Source organism: Trichomycterus rosablanca, chromosome 1 (genome assembly GCF_030014385.1).
Source record: "Trichomycterus rosablanca isolate fTriRos1 chromosome 1, fTriRos1.hap1, whole genome shotgun sequence".
Classification (NCBI taxonomy): domain Eukaryota; kingdom Metazoa; phylum Chordata; class Actinopteri; order Siluriformes; family Trichomycteridae; genus Trichomycterus; species Trichomycterus rosablanca.
In genome coordinates, this window is record NC_085988.1 from 26922756 (window position 1) to 26945392 (window position 22637).

At 40.2% G+C, this 22637-nt stretch overlaps 1 protein-coding gene across 1 annotated transcript in view; it reads left to right on the forward strand.

Moving 5' to 3' along the window:
- The first annotated feature begins 11090 nt into the window (after positions 1-11090).
- brsk2a (BR serine/threonine kinase 2a) overlaps positions 11091-22637 on the forward strand; it is a 393831-nt gene continuing 382284 nt past the window's right edge. Inside the window, exon 1 of the mRNA XM_063001316.1 lies at positions 11091-11460. Coding sequence (XP_062857386.1) covers positions 11367-11460 — 94 coding nt within the window. The 5' untranslated portion in view covers positions 11091-11366. The remainder of the gene's footprint in view (positions 11461-22637) is intronic.

A 22637-nucleotide genomic window follows, 5' to 3' on the forward strand; every position in this document is an offset into this window, starting at 1 on the left:
AGAGCACTACACATAATTTATAATTTAATATACATAGTAACTCACTATGTACTTCATAGGTTGGGGATTAGGATGTGGCCTTGAAATCACTTTAAAAAATGAGTGAGGCACAGTGGCGCAGCTGATAGAGGGGGTGTCACATGGGCACTGTGGACCTGACTTGGATCCTTGCCCCTGGTCACTGTGTGTAAAGGATTGTAAATTTTGCTTTATGTTTATATCTAGTGTCAGTGTGGGTTTCCTCCCAAAACAGCACCTCCCAAAAACACGGAGGAGATGAATTGGCTGTTCTAAATAGGTCCTAGGTGTGACTGAATAAATGAATGTGTGAGGGCATGTCTACGATATATTACTCTTTACGATAGATAACTCTTTGCAGGTGTGTTCCAGCTTTGCACCCACTGGTTCCAAGTTGCAGGTAGAGGAAATAAATAAATAAAAATGTATAAAAAATGAATAAGGTGTATTAGCAGTGTATTGGTGTAGTAGCACTCTCTGTCATTAATCTTTCTTTTTCTTTCTGTCCAGTTGGAGTGTGCATCTCAAATCCTGGAACACTGGTGTGCCAGTGAGGATGAATGATACTGGTGGCAGAAAGAGGAAAAGCTCTGCTCCAGCTTTTCTAAATGTCTACAGATGGAGCGTAATAGGCTTCCCTGTCTGCCTATGACACACTCATTAATCAGCCTCTCAATTCAGCACAAGAAACTCATAATCATGTCAAACTCAAGGTACAGAGGTATTCTTTAATACCAAGGTCACTTCTTTATAGAACAATTTTAACATCAACTACCAAGAGCAAGCACAGCTCTGAACTCAAGGATCAATGTAAAATCTCAATTCTTATTGTCTTTCTTTCCAACATTATATGGCCAAAGTACATTTACATTTTCAGTATTCTATGACAGTATACAGTCTGAGCAATTGAGGGTTAAGGGACTTGCTCAAGGGCTCGACAGTGGCAACCTGGTAGTGGTGGGGCTTGAACCAGCAACCTTCTGATTACTGGTCCAGTACCTTCACCACTAGGCTACAACTGCCCAAAGTATATAGACACCCCTCAATGATTTAGTTTAGGTTATTACCACAATCATTTTACAGGTGTTTACAATCATTTATTCATTTATTATCTGTTTTACCACTGCTTTATCCTATTCAGGATATTCATATTGCGTTGGGTACAATTAATCAGGCTAAAGGTGGGAAACACCCTGGACAGGTTGCCAGTCCATCACAGGACAAATACACACACACACACACACACACACACACACTGTGTGGGCTGCGTCCGAAATCGCATACTTAAACAGTTCGTAGTAGATTTAAGGCAGTGTGCACTGCTCGAACGGTAAAGCAGTAAGCTCTTTCAGTACACAAGTGTGCAGTATGCACGCAACCTCAGATGTACTACGTCCTCCATCTTATCAACGTCACAAGATGCTTGACGTCACATCGCCACAGTTATAACAATTTTAAAATCAGACAAAATTAATTCTGTCGTTCTCCACAAAGCTACTCATAGTGTTATTCAAGGTTGTACTTAATCATAACATTTTTAATGTTTGTCTTACTCTGCTTTCTGCCATCTTTCTTTTTGCCACAAACGCCTTTGTACTATGTATTTGGACACACTACCCGCTCTCACATATTGCTTTCGTGTACTGTTCAGTATGGAAGTATGCAATTTCGGACGCACTCTCTCTCTCCTATTTACATGACTGCATGTCTTTGGACTGTAGTAGGAAAACAGAGTATCGTAGAAAACCCACACTTACACAGGGAGAACATGCAAACTCCACACAGAAAGGACCTGGACTGCTTCACCTAAACAAATCAAATCCAGGACCTTCTTGCTGTGAGATGACAGTGCTACCCACCAAGCATCAATGCTGCACTGTTTACATTTAATGATTTCAAATAAATGTATTTCTAAAGTTCGGAAAATGATCTATTCTGTTCTAGCATGACTGTGCCTTAGCGCACATTGCAAGGTCCATGAAGACATGGTTTGACTTTTTGGGTCTGGAGGAACGCAACCCCATTGAACACCCTTCGAATTAATTGGAACACAGATTACAAACCAAGCCTTCTCATCCACTATCAGTGCCTGACTTTAAAAATTCTATTTTGACTATATGAAAACAAATTTCCTCAGACACACTTCTAAATCTTGTGGCAATCCTTTCCAAAAGAGTGAAGGCTGTTATAACCACACACTCCAAAATGAATGTCCATGATTATAATAGGTGTAATAGTCAGGTGTCCACATTATGAAACAGCCGGTATATAGAATATCCACATTTGTATCTTTTTAAACTTGTATTTTAAATAGTATGTAGTGTATAAGACATTAATGTTGTCGAGAAACTGGGTTAAAGCCTTCTCTTTAATCTCTGTCTGTCAGTGGTTTGACATGTTCTTTTCTTGTCTATGAAGGTTTTTTTGGTTTCTCAGTATTTTCTTTACCTGCCAATCAACACAGACGGTGGATAGGCTACTGTAAATTGTTTCTATGTGGAAGTGAGTGAGTAAATAGGTGAGTGTGTGAAGGGCTGTGATGGATTGGTACCTTGTCCAGGCTGTTTTCCTACACGCGTCCAGTGTTTCTGGGAAGAATTGTGCCCACTGCAATCAGGATGAAGTGTGAATGTCTATAGATTTGAATAAGTGTATAAAGTGTAAAAATTCCCAGCTGCTAACATGAATTACATTTCCATGGTCATGCAGTCATACATAAACAATATATTACCAAACACTGGCCTGTCATTGCACATGGTGAAGAGTGGAGGGAGTTTAGAGTGTTTTTTTAGAGTGACCCTATGTGAAAAAGTAATTGCCCAGCACAGCCAGTTATTAGGTTTAGGGGGCAGTTACTTTTTTACATGGGTGATATAGTTTTTTTTATAGCTTTGTACCTCAAAAAATGAAATGATCATTTAAAATTTGCCTTTTGTGTTGCCTTAATCTTTTATTAATATTGTGAGGTTTAAATACTTTACACAGAACTGTAGTTGTGCTGCACCCACTTTTCTAGCTATGCCATGCCACCCACCATATCAGTAGTCATATTTGGTGGCAAGCTTTTCCAGAAAAGTAGAGGTTGTTACAGAAGAGAGGTACCAACTCCATAGAAGTGCCTGTGGTTTTTGATTCTACATTGGGGTGCAGGGTGTCCTCAGACTGTATTGTGTACTGTATTACCAGGTCATCATCTCTGTTTTTGGTATATTTTTACCTGCTCTCTGTTTGTGGTTTTTGATACATGGACTTTGGTGTAGTATACGTCCACTGCACGTCAAAAGCTCTTTGTTTGCACTCAGTTATCCTCCTATTAATAGTTTATAAGGAAAGGCCAGACTTTTCCATTTCCTGCTCTTTGGATCTCTTTAGGTTAACCACATCTTCAGTTTCTGTCAGTTTCATTCCACTAATGCGGATATGATGGCTGCATTCCAGCAGATTTTTTTCATCCAGTCCAAACACAGGCTGGATGGATGCCATGTGAGCGTAGTGCTGTGCTGTAGCAGAAGAATATTCTGACCTTTTTACTCTGTCTACTGTCTATAAAAAAGCATATTTGTACACTGTTTACACTGTCACGTTAAAAGTTTTTTTTTCATTTGATAGAAGAGTTACATCTCATTGTTTCCCCTTTTTAAACTAAACTTAATACAAGTCAAACTTCAACAACCTGGATATCCAAGGTATGAGCGAGTGATGGGTAAGCGAGTGATGGGTGAGCGAGTGAGTAAGTGAGTGATTTAGTCTAAATTGCACTAATAATGAAATCACTTATTCATCTACTTAATCACTCACGCATTCTTTCACTCTCATTAACACTTACTCACTCACACCCACTCACTCATTCACTCACTCATTTCTTCCCTCTCACTATCACTCAGTCATACTCACAATCATATTTACTCAGTCACTCACTCACTAGGGTGACATGGTGGCTCAGTGGGTAGCACTGCCACCTCACAACAAAAAGGTCCTGGGTTCAGTTCCCAGGTGAAGTAGTCTGTGTCCTTTCTGTGTGTAGCTTTGCATGTTCTCCCCATATCTTTGTGGGTTGTTTTTCTGGGGCTTTTCACACAGCCCAAAGACATGCAAGTGAGGTGAATTGGAGATACCAAATTACTCATGACTGTGGTTGACATTAAATCTGAACTGATAAATCATGTGTAACCTGTAACTACCTGTCCTGTCATGAATGAAACCAGAGTGTAAAAATCCTAATAAACAAACAAACTTACTCACTCACTCAGCCGGTGACTCACTCAGAATCAGTACATGCTGCACCTACGAGAATATCATGTATATATTACAGTATGACTGTCACCCAATATTCATTATGTCTATGTAAACACATATTAGGGTGGCACACAGAGTAACTAAGGAGCTGTTAAAGTAGCCAGAAACATCCTGGTCTCACCCTTTGGCTTATAGCCTCTGCTAATAACTGCAGTGCCTAAATACTGTCAAAATGAACCACAAATAAAATAAGAAATATGCAAAAGGTTATTCATGTCCAGTTTGCCCAGGTGAGCTTATGAATGTCAGTTTTACCAGAAACAAACTAATCCTGATATCTGTCAGTCTTTGGTGATTTTGGCAGGTGCTTTTGTACACAATTAGGGTACATTATAATCCAAGCAATGTAGGGCTACTCAAGAACCCAAGAGCCTTGCTGTGGTGGGGCTGACAGCTTCAAGCCCCAAGCTTATGACCAATTATCCACTATCCTAAACACTAAACCAACATGGTCATGCCCTGTTTTTATCACAGGCATGTCTAGAATCTAATCCAGGGGTCAAATGTAGACTGTAGACCAATTACATTTGGTCCTTATCTTCTTATATAATACTGTAATGTAGGTACTGAGGAAGGAGCTGCCAGGCGGGAGGAGGAGAGGAGGTGGTGAGAGAGGACATGCAGGTGGTTGGTGTTACAGAGGAGGATGTTTAAGACAGATGGAGAGATGGAGAGGAACGATCTGCTGTGGCAACCTCTAACAGGAGAAGAAGAATCAAGTGAATGCTCACCTGATTTAGTTTAACATTTCTCTGGGAGCTGACATCTTTTCTGATTCTGAAATTTTAGCTGAGTCATATAAATAATTACAATTTTATCCTCCTTTCCTGTTTTGTTTAGGATAGCCTGCCATCTCTCATGTTATATAATTCTTTATTTTATTATTAATGTACAGTAGTGTTCAAAAAAATAGCAGTCCAACACCATTAACTTGATAAATCACTGTTTTTAGTAGAAGTGATATTTCTACATAGCAAAAAATTTACTTGAAAGTGTAGTAGAGTAATGAAAACAAAACAAACCCAACAATTAGGACATGCATCCCACTCCTTCTGAGTAATTGAAGCATTGATTGAAAGGGGGTTGTTCAAAATAATAGCAGTGAGGAGTTCAGTTGGTGAAGTCATTCATTCTGCAGAAGAACGGGTGTCAATTTTGGCCCTTATTTAAGGTAGGAGGGGGGCAAATGTTGCACAGGTTGGTCATAGCTCATTTCCTTTTGAAATATTGGGTAAAATGGGTTGTTCCAGACATTGTTCTAATGAACAGCGTACTTTAATTAAAAAGTTGATTGTAGAGGGAAAAAGCATACAGAGAAGTGCAGCAAATTATAGGCTGCTCAGCTAAAATGCCTTAAAGTGACAACCAAAACCTGAAAGACGCAGAAGGAACCGTGGAACTACTGTTCGAATGGATCAGAAAATAGCCAGAATGGCAAAGGCTCAGCCAATGATCACCACCAGAAAGATCAAGGAACATCTGAAGTTACCAGTAAGTACAGAAGATGATTAAGTGAAGCCAATTTACCAGCAAGTCCCGTTGTTAAGAAAAAGACGTGTCCTGAATGGGTTCAAATTTGCCAAAGAACACATTGACTGGTCCAAAGAGAAATGGCTCAACATTTGTGGACTGATGAAAGCAAAATTGTTCTTTTTGGGTCTAGTGGCCGTAGACAGTATGTCAGACGTCCCCTGAGCACTGAATTCAAGCCAAAGTTCACTGTGAAGACAGTAAAGCATGGTGGTACAAAATGATGATATGAGGATGTTTTTCATACCATGGTGTTACGTCTATTTATCACATACGAGGGATCATGGATCAGATTAAATATATCAGAATACTTGAGGACATCATGTTGCCCTATGTCAAAGAAGAAATGTCCTTAAAATGGGTGTTTTAACACGACAATGACCCAAAACATCTTGGTTACAGACAAACAAGATTGAGGTAATAGAGTGGCCAGCCCAATCCCCTGACTTCAATCCCACAGAGAACTTGTGGGCTGACATCTGAAACACGTTTTTTTGAGGCAAAACCCAAAATTGCAGAAGAACTGTGGAATGTCGTCTAATCATCCTGGACTGGAATACCTGTTCAGAGGTGCCAGAAGTTGGTCGACTCCATGCAACACAGATCTCGGAAACAATTGTTCTGCCACTGAATATTAGTTCAGTAATTTAAAGTAAAGTGAAACCTCAAAAATTTTTTCATGTTATAGATACATTTTTTGAGTTTTTAAAGAAAAATGCTGCACTGCTATTTTTTTGAACAGCCTAATATTCATTTTTCTTAACTTTCTGTAAAGGATTGACACAGACTGGCTACATTTAGTTAATGTTTTGATTTAGAATTGAAAGTGTAGTATTTTCAGTGCATTTGCATTTATGGAAATAAAAGTTATTATAATGATTTTGTGCTTTATTCACTTTTTTAAAGTCACTGCTATTTTTTTGAACACTACTGTATATTATATTATGTTGTACTGTATATTACATGGGGGGCAAAGTGGCACCGTTGTCTCACTACAAGAAGGTCCTGGGTTTGATCCCTAGGCGAGGAGGTGCTTTCTGTGCTGAGTTTGCATGTTCACCCCGTGTCTATGTGGGTTTCCTCCCACAGTCCAAAAACATGCAGTCAGGTTAACTGGAGACACTGAATTGCTCTATAGGTGAATGGGTGTGTGTATCTGTGTGTATGTGTGTCTGCCCTGTGATGGACTGGCGCCACGTCCAGGGTGTTACTGTGTCCCTTGCACCCATTGAAAAGCTGGGATTGGCTCCAGCACCCCCCGCAACCCTAATTGGATAAGCGGTTAAGAAAGTGAGTGAGTGAGTGTATATTATATTATATTATTGAGTATTATTTATAATAAATTGTATATTTAAATCATGCATAATGTCTTTTGATAAAACAAATTTATATGTTTTTCCCCTTTTATTTCAATAAAACAAACTCTATGAAAGAGTAGATCGCCCTGCACTCTCTTTTGCACACATTACATTACATCTTTTAACCCTGTCTCTGTGATAAGCAAAGGTGACGCCTAAGCCCAGCAGGAATTTGGGTTTGCTGATAACCTCATTACTGTTCCTCCCAGATCAGTGTGCCTTGTTTCCCTCAGCGTCTCTTTATCTGCCACTGGTATCTGCATCCTATTAGCATAGACCTGTTTAATAATCCTGACCTGCTTGCTTCTGTACACAAACAAAGGGGGAATTGCCAATCAGACACACGATGGATGATGTTTACTAGGCTTATTTGGCTGGCCTTGTCTGTGTGTAAACAGCAAAAACATGTCCGCTTGCTTTGCCTGGCGATTAAGCTCACAGCGGTGGGAGCGCAAGGGGAAACATGGAGATACTGAGATGCATCATTATGCATTATAGGTACAGATGTTTCCAGGCTGGAGATCAGAAATGAGAAAGTCTGCACCTTGTCTAGTTAATCTTCTAAAAGAATGTGGTACCGTATTTGTAAATACGGTGTTTCATGATAACACAGCAGCTGATGATGCCACACAGCTCCTGAGTTTGGCCCTTCAGTTTCTGTTTTTCTGCAGTTTGGCAAGTTGTTTTTGTGTCTATATAGGTTTCAAATACAAAACAAAACAAAACCATGCTTTAATGTCCAAATGTTGAAATGACCTAACCCTGACCATTACCCACTGGAGGTCCTGTGGCAATCCATGAATGAGAGTCTAGCAGTGTGTCTGATTTAAGGCAGTCCGATAAAAAGGGTGATAAAAAATCCCCACAGAGATGTTAAAGATTAATACCAAATTACAGAACGTGTAGTATTAAAATCTTTGCAGTAACACTGGGGTCAATTACATTTCTTATAGTACGCATGTTTGATCATGCAATCATGTCTTGATTAATGATGTAAGCGATTACTTTTTATAACACTGCATCAAAAAAACCTTGGTGTCTTGGCATTAAAGTAGTGGTTCCCATAGGGCTATTTCCTAGGAAGGCATCTTTCCGGGGGCACATTGTGTTCTGAAATCATGCGGCGTATCGGGGCACCTGATGTACCACGCGATTACTGAATGCAGCCTGCAGCACTACCTCTGACAACACAAAGAAAAATAGTGCTATTTGTCATTAAAGTTGTCAAAATAAAGATTTGGCATTGGTGTGGTGATTTAATCAAAACTAAGGTTTGCAGATTAAATAAAATAAACAAACACATTTGGTAAGGGCTACTGCGGGCATTTGGCCTAGTGCACCAATTGTTAGATGCAACTGATTTACAAATTATTCAATTTACATTGGCTTGGAATTATAATGAACAGAGGGCTAACACAGTTGGCAGTTTTAATTTCATTGTTATGTTTTACCACTGCTTTATCCTGGTCAGGGTCATGGTGTGTCTGGATTACCTGAATTTACCAGGCGCGATGCATTAAAACACCCCGCACAGGAAGCCTTGGCCACCCCCTCCCTCAGACATAGCCATTCATGTCTGTATGTAGATACCTGACTGACCAATAGCACTGGCTAATAAATCTACATTTAATCACCTATAATCACAAAGTGAATTCTCTTATTTAAAACTAATTTATACCAGCCCCGGTTCTGGACTGCTTTGATTGGGTGGGGGCAGTAAAACATAATGGGTGGGCATGTCGTGACATGGAGGAGCCCTCAGATGTGACACTGGCAAGTTCGGTTGATTTTTTTGAAATCAGAAAACGATGCATTATAGGTTTTCCTACAATGTATGTTTATTAAATGCAAAATTTACACAAAAAAACATACAGAAAGGTATCAAATAAAGGTAAGTCCGACAACTGCTAATAAAATAATTTAAAAAAATATTAAAAGTAAGTAATATTAAGCAACAAATCACCGTGTTAAGCAAACGTTACCATGTGGAAATGAGTTTAAACTAGAAGAAGTGTTTTAAATTTCCCTGATATGTAATCGCCTCTTCTGTTCACACTGACAAAACCTGTCTGTGCTACTGAGCTGCTCGAAGCAGTCTGCCTGTTTTATATGACTCATAGAGCCAATCAGAAATAAGCAAAGAAATAACTTCACACTGAACAGCAAAACACATTTTTGTGATTGGTTCAGAGATAATTAAAAAAACAGCCTTTGCTTGTTGCGTTTGCTTGTTGAGAATGTAGTTTATCTTCTGTAAACTACATTCCCTTCACAAATGTTTGAGATGACAGCTGCTTAATGCAAAACAATTCCCCAAACAGATTAATGAATAAATGAATCAGACATTCAATCTTTGTGCACACTTAAAAATTTTGCATTACAATGCATTTATCTCTAGACTTTAGTAGATTTCCATGTATTTCTATGTACTTCCAATGTCCAGGTGAGTTTAGGTAGATCCAGCATGTATTCCGGACCTAGTTTCTAGGTGGTGTCAAATCCACCATCACCCTCACCAGAATAAATCTGTTAGTAAAAATAAATATATATTTTTCTTAAGTAGCTGCCTTTTCCTGATCAGGACTGTGTTCAGTGCTGGAATACACCTGGTACAAAGTTCCACTTCCTTGTAGGGCACCATACAAACACTTATTCACTCACTCAATCACACCTAAGAGCAATTAGGAGTTGGCAGTCCACCATCTGCCAGGACCCTGGTGCTCTGCCTATGTGCCATTCGTATAACAATTACAATTTTTCATTAATTTATTTTCACTTACCCTTACCTGGTTAGAGTTGCAGAGGGTCCAATACCACACAGAAACACTGGACATGAGGCAGGGATATTTCCTGGACAGGGTACAGTTTATTTCAGAGCATCACTCACACGGTCACTTACTCAAAAACAACAAATTATTCATTTATACAATTTTACTAACATTTTAATTGGGTTGCAGTGGGTCTGGTGCCTCCTGGAAACACTGAAAACACAGCACACTGTACAGGTGCCAGTTCATTAGTCACACCTAGGGGTAAAGTTAAAAGAAAACCGGAGTATTTCTTTCAAACCAAGGCATACAGAACCCTGGAGCTGTGCTGCACCCACTCTACCAGCTGTGCCACACACAAAACTATAACAAACACTATAATGTAATATGATGTTAGTTTGCTGAATGGGCGGCATGGTGGCTCAGTGGGTAGCACTGCCTCCTCACAGCAAGAAGGTCCTGGGTTCGATCCCCAGGTGGGGCGGTCCGGGTCCTTTCTGTGTAGTTTGCATGTTCTCCCTGTGTCTGTGTTGGTTTCCTCCCACAGTCCAAAAACATGCAAGTGAGGTGAACTGGAGATACAAAATTGTCCATGACTGTTTGACATTGAACTTGTGAACTACCGTTTCTGTCATGAATGTAACCAAAGTGTAAAACATGACGTTAAAATCCTAATATATAAATAAATAAATAAAGTTTGTCGAGTAATAGAAGAATTTTGCTTACTAAACTTTTGCTTATTAAAACTGACAACACCACTGAAAATAAAGTCATTTGGGATTCGAAAAAGTCGGTTACTTGTAAGTAAGCTAAGCCACTTCATATGACTCACTGAAAGAGTCGAAATTCCCAGCAAACATTTAATTTGGAGCCTCATTAGCCGTCGTTTTCAGCACTGCACCGGCGACTCGTGCTGTGCGGCAATGATATGCGAATTCTAATTGGCGATTTCTTACATCAATCATCCAGACACGCTCTCTGATTGGTGGATTTCTAACCCAATCGTGCCTAGTCGCGGCGGCAGATCCCACCTGCTCGTGCGCCGGAGCCGGGCTGCTCCCAGAAGCGCACAGTAACAGCAGCGAGCAGGAGGAGGCGAGACCGGCTGGTTCCACAATGCTCTTCTCTCCATAATAAGACTGCGCTCACCTGCTCACACCGCCGCTGGACAAAGAGACACCCAGACTGAGTTTCCTTTAAACATAAACTATCGGACAGGTGCGGTGGAAAGGAGAAAGGAGAAGTGAGAGTGCGAAGTGAATAACTGAGTGAATGAGAGTGACTGGAGGAGTCAGAGCGCAGCGCGGAATAAAACACAGCCCATCATCACCATCATCCTACAAGACATTGATCAGGACGCACTGTTCGCTCAACTGTCTCATCTCAGAAGACGAACATGTCCTCGTCCGTGAAGGAAAACAGTGGCGCACAGCATGCCAGTTACGTGGGACCGTACAGGTTGGAAAAGACGCTGGGGAAAGGACAGACAGGTTAGTTTTAGCCTCTTATTCTGTCTAATCGCATTTACAGGAACGCTGCTGCGCGTCAACTTTGTGCTTCCTTTGCTTTGCTTTGCCTTGTGGTGTTGCATATATATCCTGCAGTATTAAATATGGTTTATTTAGGCTGCTTTAAGTTTTTAACGCTTGTAGAAGTCTGGGTGGTTCCTGTACTTTAATTGATCCTAACTACGCTTTACTGATGTATGGAAAAAAACCAGTAGGATTTTAGAAGGTGCCAGCTAGGATCATGTACCCTGCTACACACAGGGGTATGATTGTTTTATTTTCTGTTTTTCTTTATACCAGCCATGTCTTTATTTAATAAATAAAAGATTGATTTAATCAGTTTTATCTTGGTCAGTGTCACCACTGACAAGAATACGCCCTAGACAAGATACCAATCACTGTGTACCCATCCACTTTGTACTTTCTACATCCTAGGGGCAACTTACAATATCCAGTACACCTTCTGCATGGTTTGAAATGTGAGAGAAATCCACACCCATGTACATACAAGAAAACACTGCAACTTCTTACAGGCAGTAACTGGACGCCAATCAGATGTCATATTGTTCAGCAACACGTACATTTTCTTAACTCTTTTACACCTAGGCAGTGGCGGCTCCTGCCAAATCTCTCAGGGGGGCAATTGTTGCGATGATGGCCAAGGTGACTAGTTCAATGGATAAATTAAAGCTTAAATAATTAACATCTTAACTCATCTGTCAGTTTGCCCTCACAAATAACTTTGAACGTGGAAAGAGAGCAGCTTTACCATTAATCATAAAATTAAGTAAAGCCTTCACACTAACAATTTAATTCAGTCTTCATCAGATAGCATTTTATTTTAGGTGCAGCAGATCCAGAATTAAGAGGCATCGGGGCTGATGTGCAATGAATAAAGAAGTACAATTAAATAATTGGGGAGATACAATAAGTGCAATCACAGTTCACAATTTAAAATTACATTACTTGTAATTTACTTTTTACTAATTTACTAATTAACTTATATGATTTTTCCCCCGTTTGTAGATACTTGATGTTCAAATTTGGTCTGGGTGGCCCTAATTCTTAAGTTGCTAATTTATCCTGATTACATGATGGAGTTGCTCCGAACTGAGGTAATGGTAGTCATGGTGACGAGATCGCGACATCAGGTTATGTGTGATGCAAGCACGTAAGTGCGAGCCCTCCCGGAAGCCATTCAGATTGTATTGCAGTGCCTGCAGTTCGAAAAAAAGAGCCTTAACATGAGAGTCTATGAGAGCTATTCGGGGCGAATTTCAGCCAGGCTGAAATCACCCCAAAAGGGGCGGTACTGTACGGAACACAACTCGACGCTGATTGGACTACGATATTCCGAGGCAAGACAGACTCTAGAACAGTCACAGCTGTGATAGAAAAATTTCTTCCCTTTCGCCCTGTGGTGGTGTGTCGCCCGATCGCCCTAAGGAACGAGCCTCCCCTGCACTTAGGGGTAATTTAGAGTAACAGTTTTGCCAAATGCATGTTTTAGAAGGTGGGAGAAAACCTGGGTACATGGAAGAAACCCTCCTCATAGACATGTGGCAAAAGCAAGGTTTAAACCCATGTCCACAGGAATCCATGCTGTTGAACTGCAGCACCTTGTATCAGGGTTATGTATCATATCTGTTTCAAATTCCCAGGAGCAAAAAGTGATATACAGTGTATTTTAAGGACTTGATTGTTTTACTGTATGTATGTGTACACGTGCTCTTGCGCTCATCATAACCATGCATGTCAACTTGCACTCATCATTTTACATTGCGATGATGTTGCAGAACTGGCTTAAAATGCAAGTACGGTCGTTTAATTTTAATTGTGGTTATATCTACAAGAGAAATATGCATCAAGATTGTCAGACTGACATGTCCTTCAAACCAGTACTTCTTAATCCTCAGGTAACCCTTGCATAGACATTTTAAATTGAACAAATCAGCAAATAAACAAGCCTGGCTATGTTAAAGTAGATGTTTTGGAGCCAAAAACTTAGCCATAGTATTCATAAACACAGCAAAAACTGTTGTTACACTGACCAAAATCAGGGTTTTCCCAGTATTGTACAACATGAATGTGTGTCTTTCTAGTGTCACACAGTTGATGATGGGTGTATATGGCTGTAGGTTCTTGCATACTGCTGAGACAATCTCTGAACTCTTCTAGTACCTACCGTTGTGTCACAGGTTTTATTTGTTTGCCATTTGTATTATAGAACTGGTCTTAATTTATTCACAATTACAATATAGTACTGGAGTTGTAATTAGAAGTTTGCTGGTTCAAGCCCCACCACTGCCATGATGTCACTGCTTTTTGTTTGCTTTACCACCGCTGGGTTTGATTCACTGGGCGAAAGGCAGGAAACACCTAGGACAGGTTGCCAGTCCATCACATGGCATCCACACACATGCACCCAGGGGGACTTTAGTATCTCCACTTAACCTGACTGCATGTCTTTAGACTGTTGAAGGAAACCCACACAGACACTGGGAGAACATGCAAACTTTACTCGCAAAGGACCCGGACCGCTCAACCTGGGAATCGAACCCAGAACTGTGAATCGACAGTGTTTGCTACCGAACCACCATGCAACTCTGAGCTAACAATAGCCAGTGTTTTTTTTTTTTACACAACATTCCATTTACCGGGAGTTATGTAGTACTATGTATTATGCTAATTCGAGTTTAATGAATAATACTCAGCTTTTGTCTGTATTATCCTCTTGAGACCCTGCGATCACATATGGGGGCATGGGGAAAAATGCATTAAAAAAACCAAAACTCTGGTCTTAAGAGGTTATAATTATTGTAACTATATTGGTCCACTTTATTGGGCAAGTTTATTTTGGTATCAGTAATTATGATTTACTTGCCAGACAGGCTAGCTGATAAATTCATGATTTCTCCACCCATCTATTATCATGTTGCCATGATGGGTGGATACAGCTATAAACTATATAACACTGTTTACTTAAAATAGCTCAATGTTGTCCACTTTGCCATGTTGGCTGTAGATAGGATCAGGATGGTCACACATCTCTGTTGCACTGGCACATCATATACACTCCTAGTGGTGTTGTCACAATGCCCAAAATAAGGCTACATTAGTCACCGCGACCTTGCAGAGCAGAAAGTGATGCAACACTCCGGGCTTTTGTCCGGTAGCCCTGCGTGGAAGAAGACACGGTTGTCCATCTGTCCTTTCTAGTGCATACATTTGTCCCTAACTCACCAGTGAAAAAATGAGAGCAGGATTTTGCATTCTGTTCTGGATTTATTGATACACCAGTGACTTTTACACATATGTTTGGCATTCTTCATGGCGCTTGTATGAAAATAGGTTTAGCAATGCAGTTAAAGTAGAAGTAATGTGTGGTCAGACTACTTTAATGCTTTAAATTGGGTGGAATTTTACATATTTTTAAAGCACTGATGCACTGATTATGCCTTTAATGCTCCGATCTTTGCACCATTATGCCTGTGACATTTTCAATGCTTGCGAAGTTAAGTTGGTTGATGTGAGATATTGTCAGTATCATATCAGTGCTGGATATAAAAGAAACTTTGAGACATTCCTACTTTTTATAATGCATGAATGTACTGTGTAATTCCAGAGCTTTAAAATTGCAGCATATGCACTTAAAATCAGACTAAAATTAATCTTTGAGAATCTAGGTGGATGTATGAACTGACTAAAAAGTGACAATGACTTATCTGGCATCCTAAGTCTGGATTTCTCTACTTGTCATTCAAAAATGGCTTTAAGGAAATTTATTGCAGTGTATAAGGCTGTGGAATTTCATTTTTGTTGTAAAAATGGTGGTTTCCCTTCAGACCAATCTAATCTAATGTCCAGTTTTAACAATAGGCATTGTCATAAAGTAACCTTACCCAAATCCCAGTCTAGATCCTTAATGAGCGGGCTAAAGGCTGACTGGCAAGAAAAACACCTCCTGCAGATGCATACAGATAAACATTGGGTAATACAGCTTTTCCTAAATTGGTTCCTGTGTATTTTCAATGTTAGTATTGCACATTAGTGTTCTCAGAGCTCTAACACACCTGACTCAGCTCATTTAAAAAAGAAGCCTGTCATGAGATGAGGTGCAATATGTTTTAGAGCAGGAAAAACACAAAACCATAAAGCAGGAACACACCAGTTCTATTTTTTAAATGTAATCTAAGCTTCTTTCACCAAGAGAAATACAAATGGCTGAATTTGTAATGTGAATGGTAGAGTTTAACAGGTTGAAAAGCTATTGTGACTATAAAAATGAAACCTAAATGTGTGTAAACAGGCATTATTTTATGAGGGTTCTTCAAAAAGTTTCTATTTATTAAAAATTTCAAAAACAGATTACATCACTTTTCTACATAATCACCTTCCGATGCATTTTTTCCAGCGTCATACCAACGTTTTAATGCCAGCAGCAAAACATTTTTTTGGTTGAGTGTGTAGCCACTGATGCACCGCTGCTTTCACATCATCATCACATGAAAATCTTCTTCATCTTAAAGCTTCTTTGAGTGTCCAAAAAGGTGGAAATCAGATGACGCTAAATCCGGACTGTAAACTCTCTCTCAGTCTCTCAGACACGACCAATTACTACTACTCTCACCCTCACTGTTTCTAACGAAAAGATCCCTAGTAATTATTGCGTCTGCATATTTAAAATACAGCTACATAAAAATATTAACATGTTTTTAAGCAATAACATGCACTTACTAACCTTTTAAAGCATCTTATTTAAAAAAGAAACTTGGACTGATTGTCTACTTAAACTAAAGAAGGGAAATGTTTACAGTGGAAGCACTTCTGTAAGTCGCTCTGGATAAGTGCCAGAAATGTACATGTAAACGACTGGACTGTGTTGGGAAAGGTGCGAGTACTAACTTTACCCTGACCAGTAATTTTGCTTATGAATTGAGCCATATGAATTCCTACACTGGCGGCACAGTGGCTCGGGTGGGTAGCACTGTCGCCTCACAGCAAGAAAATCCTGGTTTCAGTCCCCAGTTGGGGCGGTCCAGGTTCTTTCTGTGTCTGCGTGGGTTTCCTCTAGGAGCTCTGGTTTCCTCCCGCAGTCCAGAGATATGCAAGTGAGGTGAATTGGAGATACAAAATTGTCCATGGCTGTGTTTGACAATAAACTTGTAAACCAATGAATCTTGTGTTACGAGTAACTACCGTTTTGTCATGAATGTAAACAAAGTGTGTAAAACATGACGTTAAAATCCTAATAAATAATAAAATATAAATTCCTACACATTTGCCATATTATGTTTCAAGTAGAAAACACCTGTGATCATCATTCCATAGTTCAGTATTGTTTCATCCAGGCTTGCCACACAGTACCATGCAAAGCTTTTTTTTTTTTTTAAAGCTTTTGCTATGTTAAGAACCTAGATGGAGTGAATACATGGACACATGTAAACTTCCTTGAGGACTGGGCTGCTATAGCACATCAACTTACAACTGACACTTCAGCAGTGCAGCTCTTTCCCCGATAATCACTACTCATCTGTATGTACATAAGCTCGTGGAAGTCATTTACACAAATGTCGTGTGTCGTGAATGCTAAACTATGGCTTACAGAAACCCCCCGGGGAGTCTTCAGTGGGACATTAAAATAACTGTTTGTTTAACCTGATAGTTACACGCGCGTTTGTGTTTAGACATGGCTTCCGGATTGTTGATTGTCTGAGTGTGGAATGGAGTGAAAGCTGTTTTAATATAGTGTAGAATGGAAGACCTTGGCTGATCTCTCGTGCCATGCAGTGCCACAGTCATTATGTGATTGGATGTCTTTAATCCCCAAAGCTAAAGTCCCTACTGCACACTCACTCTCACGTGGATCTAGAGCGCTCAACAGCGTTTAAAGCCTCTTCATTCATTTCCACTGTAAGTGATAATTATCCAGACATACTGAACACTGTACTAGTTTTTAACGTCATGTTTTACACATTTTGGTTAACTTCATGACTGGACAGGTAATTACTGGTTATACAAGATTCATTAGTTTAGGTTTTTTTGCCTTTTTTCCTAAATTTTCCTCCCAATCTAGTCGTATTCAATCACCCATTTGTATTACACTTCCTTTCTACTGATGTTGATCTCTACCTTGATTGAGGAGAGCCGAGACTAACACACGCCCCCCTCCGACACGTGTGCAGTAGCCAACTGCATCTTTTCACCTGGACAAAGCGAGTTCATATGCGTATCAGCTTTGTGTACGGAGAGCCACACCCGGATCAACGCATTATTCCTCGTCTCTGTACAGGCACCATCAATCCACCAGCAGCGGTCGTAATTGCATCAGTTATGAGGAATCCCCTCTGGCACCCTGCCCTTGAACAACAGGCAATTGTTGTTCATGTATGCACCCGGCCTGCCGGATGGCAGAGCTGAGTTTTGAGCCGACGAGTTTTACCGCTGCGCCACGTGATCGCCTTAGTTCAAGTTTTTAATGTCAAACACAGTCATGGACAATTTTGTATATTCAATTCACCTCACTTGCATGTCTTTGGACTGTGAGAGGAAACCCCTGGACCGCTCCACCTGGGAATCGATCCCAGGACCTTCTTGCTGTGAGGCAACAGTGCTACCCACTGAGCCACTATTAGGCGGATTTAAAACGGAGAATAGTAAAAACTAGAAGGACAAAGAAGGTGATGTTATGCTGTAGGTTTATGCTATAATGTTCCAGCATTTGGGATGAAACTCTAGACATAAAAAACCTGCCTGGCACACCTTGTATCTTTATAGGTAATGATTTTTAATGGTCAAAAATGCTGTCCAATTTTGATAGGTGTCTATACTTTACCAGTGTCAAAAGTCAGGATTTACCCACAATCATGATGCTGGTGAAATCACAGTTCTGTTAAAAAAAACCATTAACCACTTATCTTCACAATGGGAACCCTTACTCCCCGGAGGCTTGGTCTTACTGCTCTTAACTGCCCAAAGTTGAGAGCACAGTAGTTCATAGAGATTTCTTTCTTTTCATTTAGAACAAGGCATGAACACATGCTGGATACGGCTTTGGCCATTCCCCTTATTTAGACATAGTCAATCGTGTCAAGTCAAGTCAAATTTATTTATATAGCGTTTTTACAATGGACATTGTCTTAAAGCAACTTTACAAAATCCAGGACCAACGGACCAAAAACCCCTATTGAGCAAGCCGGGGGCTACAGTGGCAAGAAAAAACCCCTCTAAAATTACATGAAGAAACCTTGAGAGGAACCAGACTTAGCAGGGACCCATCCTCTTTGGGTGGCCTGAAGGAAATTAGTTCTTAGTTAGTTCTTCATTGTTCAGTCCAGTCTGTGATAAAGTCTGTTGTAAGTTCTGGACATTTTGGTGCAAACACGCCAGGTTCCCAACCCATCTAGTAGGAGCAGCATTGTTTGCACTGCAGTCTCGACTTGCAGTCTTTAACTTCGAGAGGGTAAACAGGTTTCCGTCAGAACCACATCAGGGTAAAACAACAGGAGGTGTAGTTACAATGTAAAATCGTTAAAAATAAAATGTCAGTTTTACAGAGAGTAGCTCTGACTCCAGCACCCCTAATTATTACAGCATAACTAAGTTTGCTTGTTTAGTTTGACAAGACTAATCAAAAGCCTGAGTAAATAAATATGTTTTCAATCTAGACTTGAACATCGAGACTGTGTCCGAGTCCCGGACAGAGACAGGGAGATTATTCCAAAGTTGTGGAGCTTTGTAAGAAAATGCTCTTCTACCAGCTGTGATCTTTTTAATTCTAAGAACTATAAGTAACCCAGCATCTTGTCTGTGTAGTCGCCCGGCCGGCCGACAGCACCGCTGAGATTCGTACCCATCTCATCTGTGGTGGGCTAGCATAATAGACCACTCTGCCACCCAAGCGCCATAGAGAAATACACATTTCCATTTCAGTGTTTTGCAAATAAATTAGCTTGTACTTTTAGAATCACAAATTGTGGCGCTCAGGTGGTGTAGCGGTAAAACACGATAGCACACCAGATCTGACATTTTGAACTCGTTGGTCCGTGGGTGCCTACATGAACAACGATTGGCTGTTGTTTAAGGGCAGGGTGCCGGAGGGGATTCCTCATAACTGATGCAATTATGACCTCTGCTGGCTGATTGATGGCGCCTGCACAGAATCGAGGGATAATGTGGATCAGGGTATGGCTTTCCATACACAAAGCTGATCCACATATGAACTCGCCTCGTGCAGGTGAAAAGATGCAGTTGGCTACTGCACACGTGTCGGAGGGGGCATGTGATAGTCACGGCTCTCTTTAATCAGAGTAGAGAGGAAGCATAATGCAATAGGGTGATTGCATACGACTAGGTTGGAAGGAAAATTGGGGGAAAATGCAAAACAAGAAAAGAATCACAAATTGTCACACTTTAAATAAAACATGGTTCTATTTTCTGCAGGAATTAGTCTTAGTATCTTACTTTCACACTGGCTATGAGTGTTATTTTGCCTTGCATCTCTTAAATTACTGCACTCTCCTTCTAAGTGGGCTGTCTTTCTTGGCTTCATGTCTTGCCAATTTATAACAACCGCCAACAGAAATTGTTTCCTTTCAACAAAACCCCACCATAAAACAATTCTACTTAATTATTAAAAACCCTTAGCAGTTACACATCAGTGGACTGTCTAGAACAAATCTGTTAATTAAGCTGTAAACCAGACTCTGGTGTTGTAACTACTCAATATGTCTGTGTTGGTTGTCAGTCATCTGGGTTATGGTAGTCTTGAGTGGTTGGGTGCTGGAACCAGAGCTGGGATCTCTAATACATCGTATCGAACCTCAGCTCTGCCTGCCGGCTAAGGTTGAGCGGCCACATGAACAATGATTGGCCTGTTGTTCAGATATGGGCGGGACTAAGCCGGATGGGGTCTCTCTCCCATGACTGGTGCAATTACGACTGGCTGATTGATGGCGCCCGCACAGAGATAAGAAAAGAGTGCTCTTAGGGTTTGTCTCTCTGTACACAATGCTGAGCTGCACTGCACTCGTCAAAATGCAGGTGATAAGATGCATACGGCATGCTGCTCAAGACTGTAACCGTTCATCCAGCCTATTCACAAGCCCACTGTACCTAGTGTCTTTACATTTAGCAACACCAGATAAATTGTGATAAATACAGCATATTTACAAGCAAAATTTTCTATTTTAAAGGCAGTAGTGAGGTAATATTACATAATTAATTAGCAGAAACATCTCTAATACATTTCCATTAGCAGCAAACCTGTTTATGTGCCAATCAAACTCAACCGGGGTCAATCCATTTTTAAACACATTTTTTCAACCATGTTTATCCAGCACCACATTATATTTGAAGCAGTAAATTAAATATTTAGAAAAGCACATGGTTCACCCAGTAGAATGAGGGTCGCACTACTCACTCTTACCAACATCATGGTTCTGAGGGACCTAGGTTTGATCCTCGCCCTAATCCTGACATTCATAAAAAAAGCTAATAATAAAATTAGCGTTCCAATTTCGTAATACCACTTTTCTAAATAAAAATAAAAACTCAGTAGGTTTATAGTTCAGTATATTATCTCCATGTAACTCGTTTTGACTGGAAAATAGAATAGAATAGAATGCCTAGAATTAGAGATGTAACGATCGATCGGCTATGAATCGGTATCGGCCGATTTTTAATCAATATATGCTATCGGCGATCGGCCGATATCTCCTAAAAGTAGCCGATCCGATCGTGTGATATATAAAGACCATGTTAAGCTTAACAGCTCAGTGGATTGATCCAGACTTTGAGCTACGAAGCACCAACCATCGCATCAAAATTCGTCAACAATCGTACAGAAACCATCGTGAAAGCTCTTCATGACCTAAAATAACATCATTAACGTTGTGCATCATACATACGATGTAATTTTGCTGATTGTAATATTTACTTTAAAAAGATAATTCAACCCGGTCACATCTGAGTCGATTCTATCAGCACGTTATATAAACTCCTGGTTCACTTTGGTAAATCGGAAGCGGTTCTTGCTTGTGATGTAGATGAGAACAGAAAACGTTACAGAGCCAATCCGAGGCAAAAGTTTATTCATTACCAAATTCGTTAGTTCAGGATCATCTGCTGAACTTCATTATCAGATCATCAGAAAACTTTTAGCTCCTTAGACGGAACGAGTCTGAGTCGGTTACAGATCTGTGGTAATAGCAGTTTAATTAAGCTTTTTAATGTAAGAGAGTCACACAAAATGTTTTGTAGTAGCTGGTGTTTATTTAAAACCACAACATTTAATTAATAACAGAAAACACGGAGAGATGACTGAGAAGAGAAACTTACGCTTCACATAAAACGAATCGACTCATGAATCAAACCCCCCCACATGCTGCATATAGGCACATGCTGCCCCAAATAAGTTTTGATTGTTCTTTAGACTTTGTGTTCTGTCTCAAAATGAGTAATGAATTATACTTGAGTTAATTCCCATTAATAAGAATATTTTAATCCAGACAGTGCTGGGTTTGATTCCCAGGTGGAGCGCTCCGGTTCCTTTCTGTGTGGAGTTTGCATGTTCTCCCCGTGTCTGCATGGATTTCCTCTGGGAGCTCCGGGTTCCTCCCACAGTCCAAAGACATGCAGTCAGGGTAATTGGAGATACAAAATTGTCCATGACTGTGTTTGACATTAAAACTTGAACTGATGAATCTTGTATAACCAGTAACTACCTGTCCTGTCATGACTGCAACCAAAGTGTGTAAAACATGACGTTAAAATCCTGATCTAATAAACAAAATAAATAAAATAATCCACACTGTGTTCATCAAAATGTGAAACCGAAAGGCCCTGGTCTCGATTCAAGCTTCGCGTCGCTGCATTGACGCAGCTGTAATTTGACTATGAGTAATAAACGTCGATCATTGAGTCAAATCAATAAAAGCCCTTACAGCAGCTGCAGCTATGGAGATCCATACCATTTCATTTTGGATTGGATGAAGATGAATGCACTTGGAAAGAAATCGGTACACCCTGGCAGTCATGTGAGCTGAAGCGGAATACACTGCTTAGAAAGTCCATTTTTGGAGAACTGCAGTTCATTCGGGCGGAAGGTCTCGCCATCATCATTTTCTTAGCTGATCTTTATTTGCAGAACAATAAACACA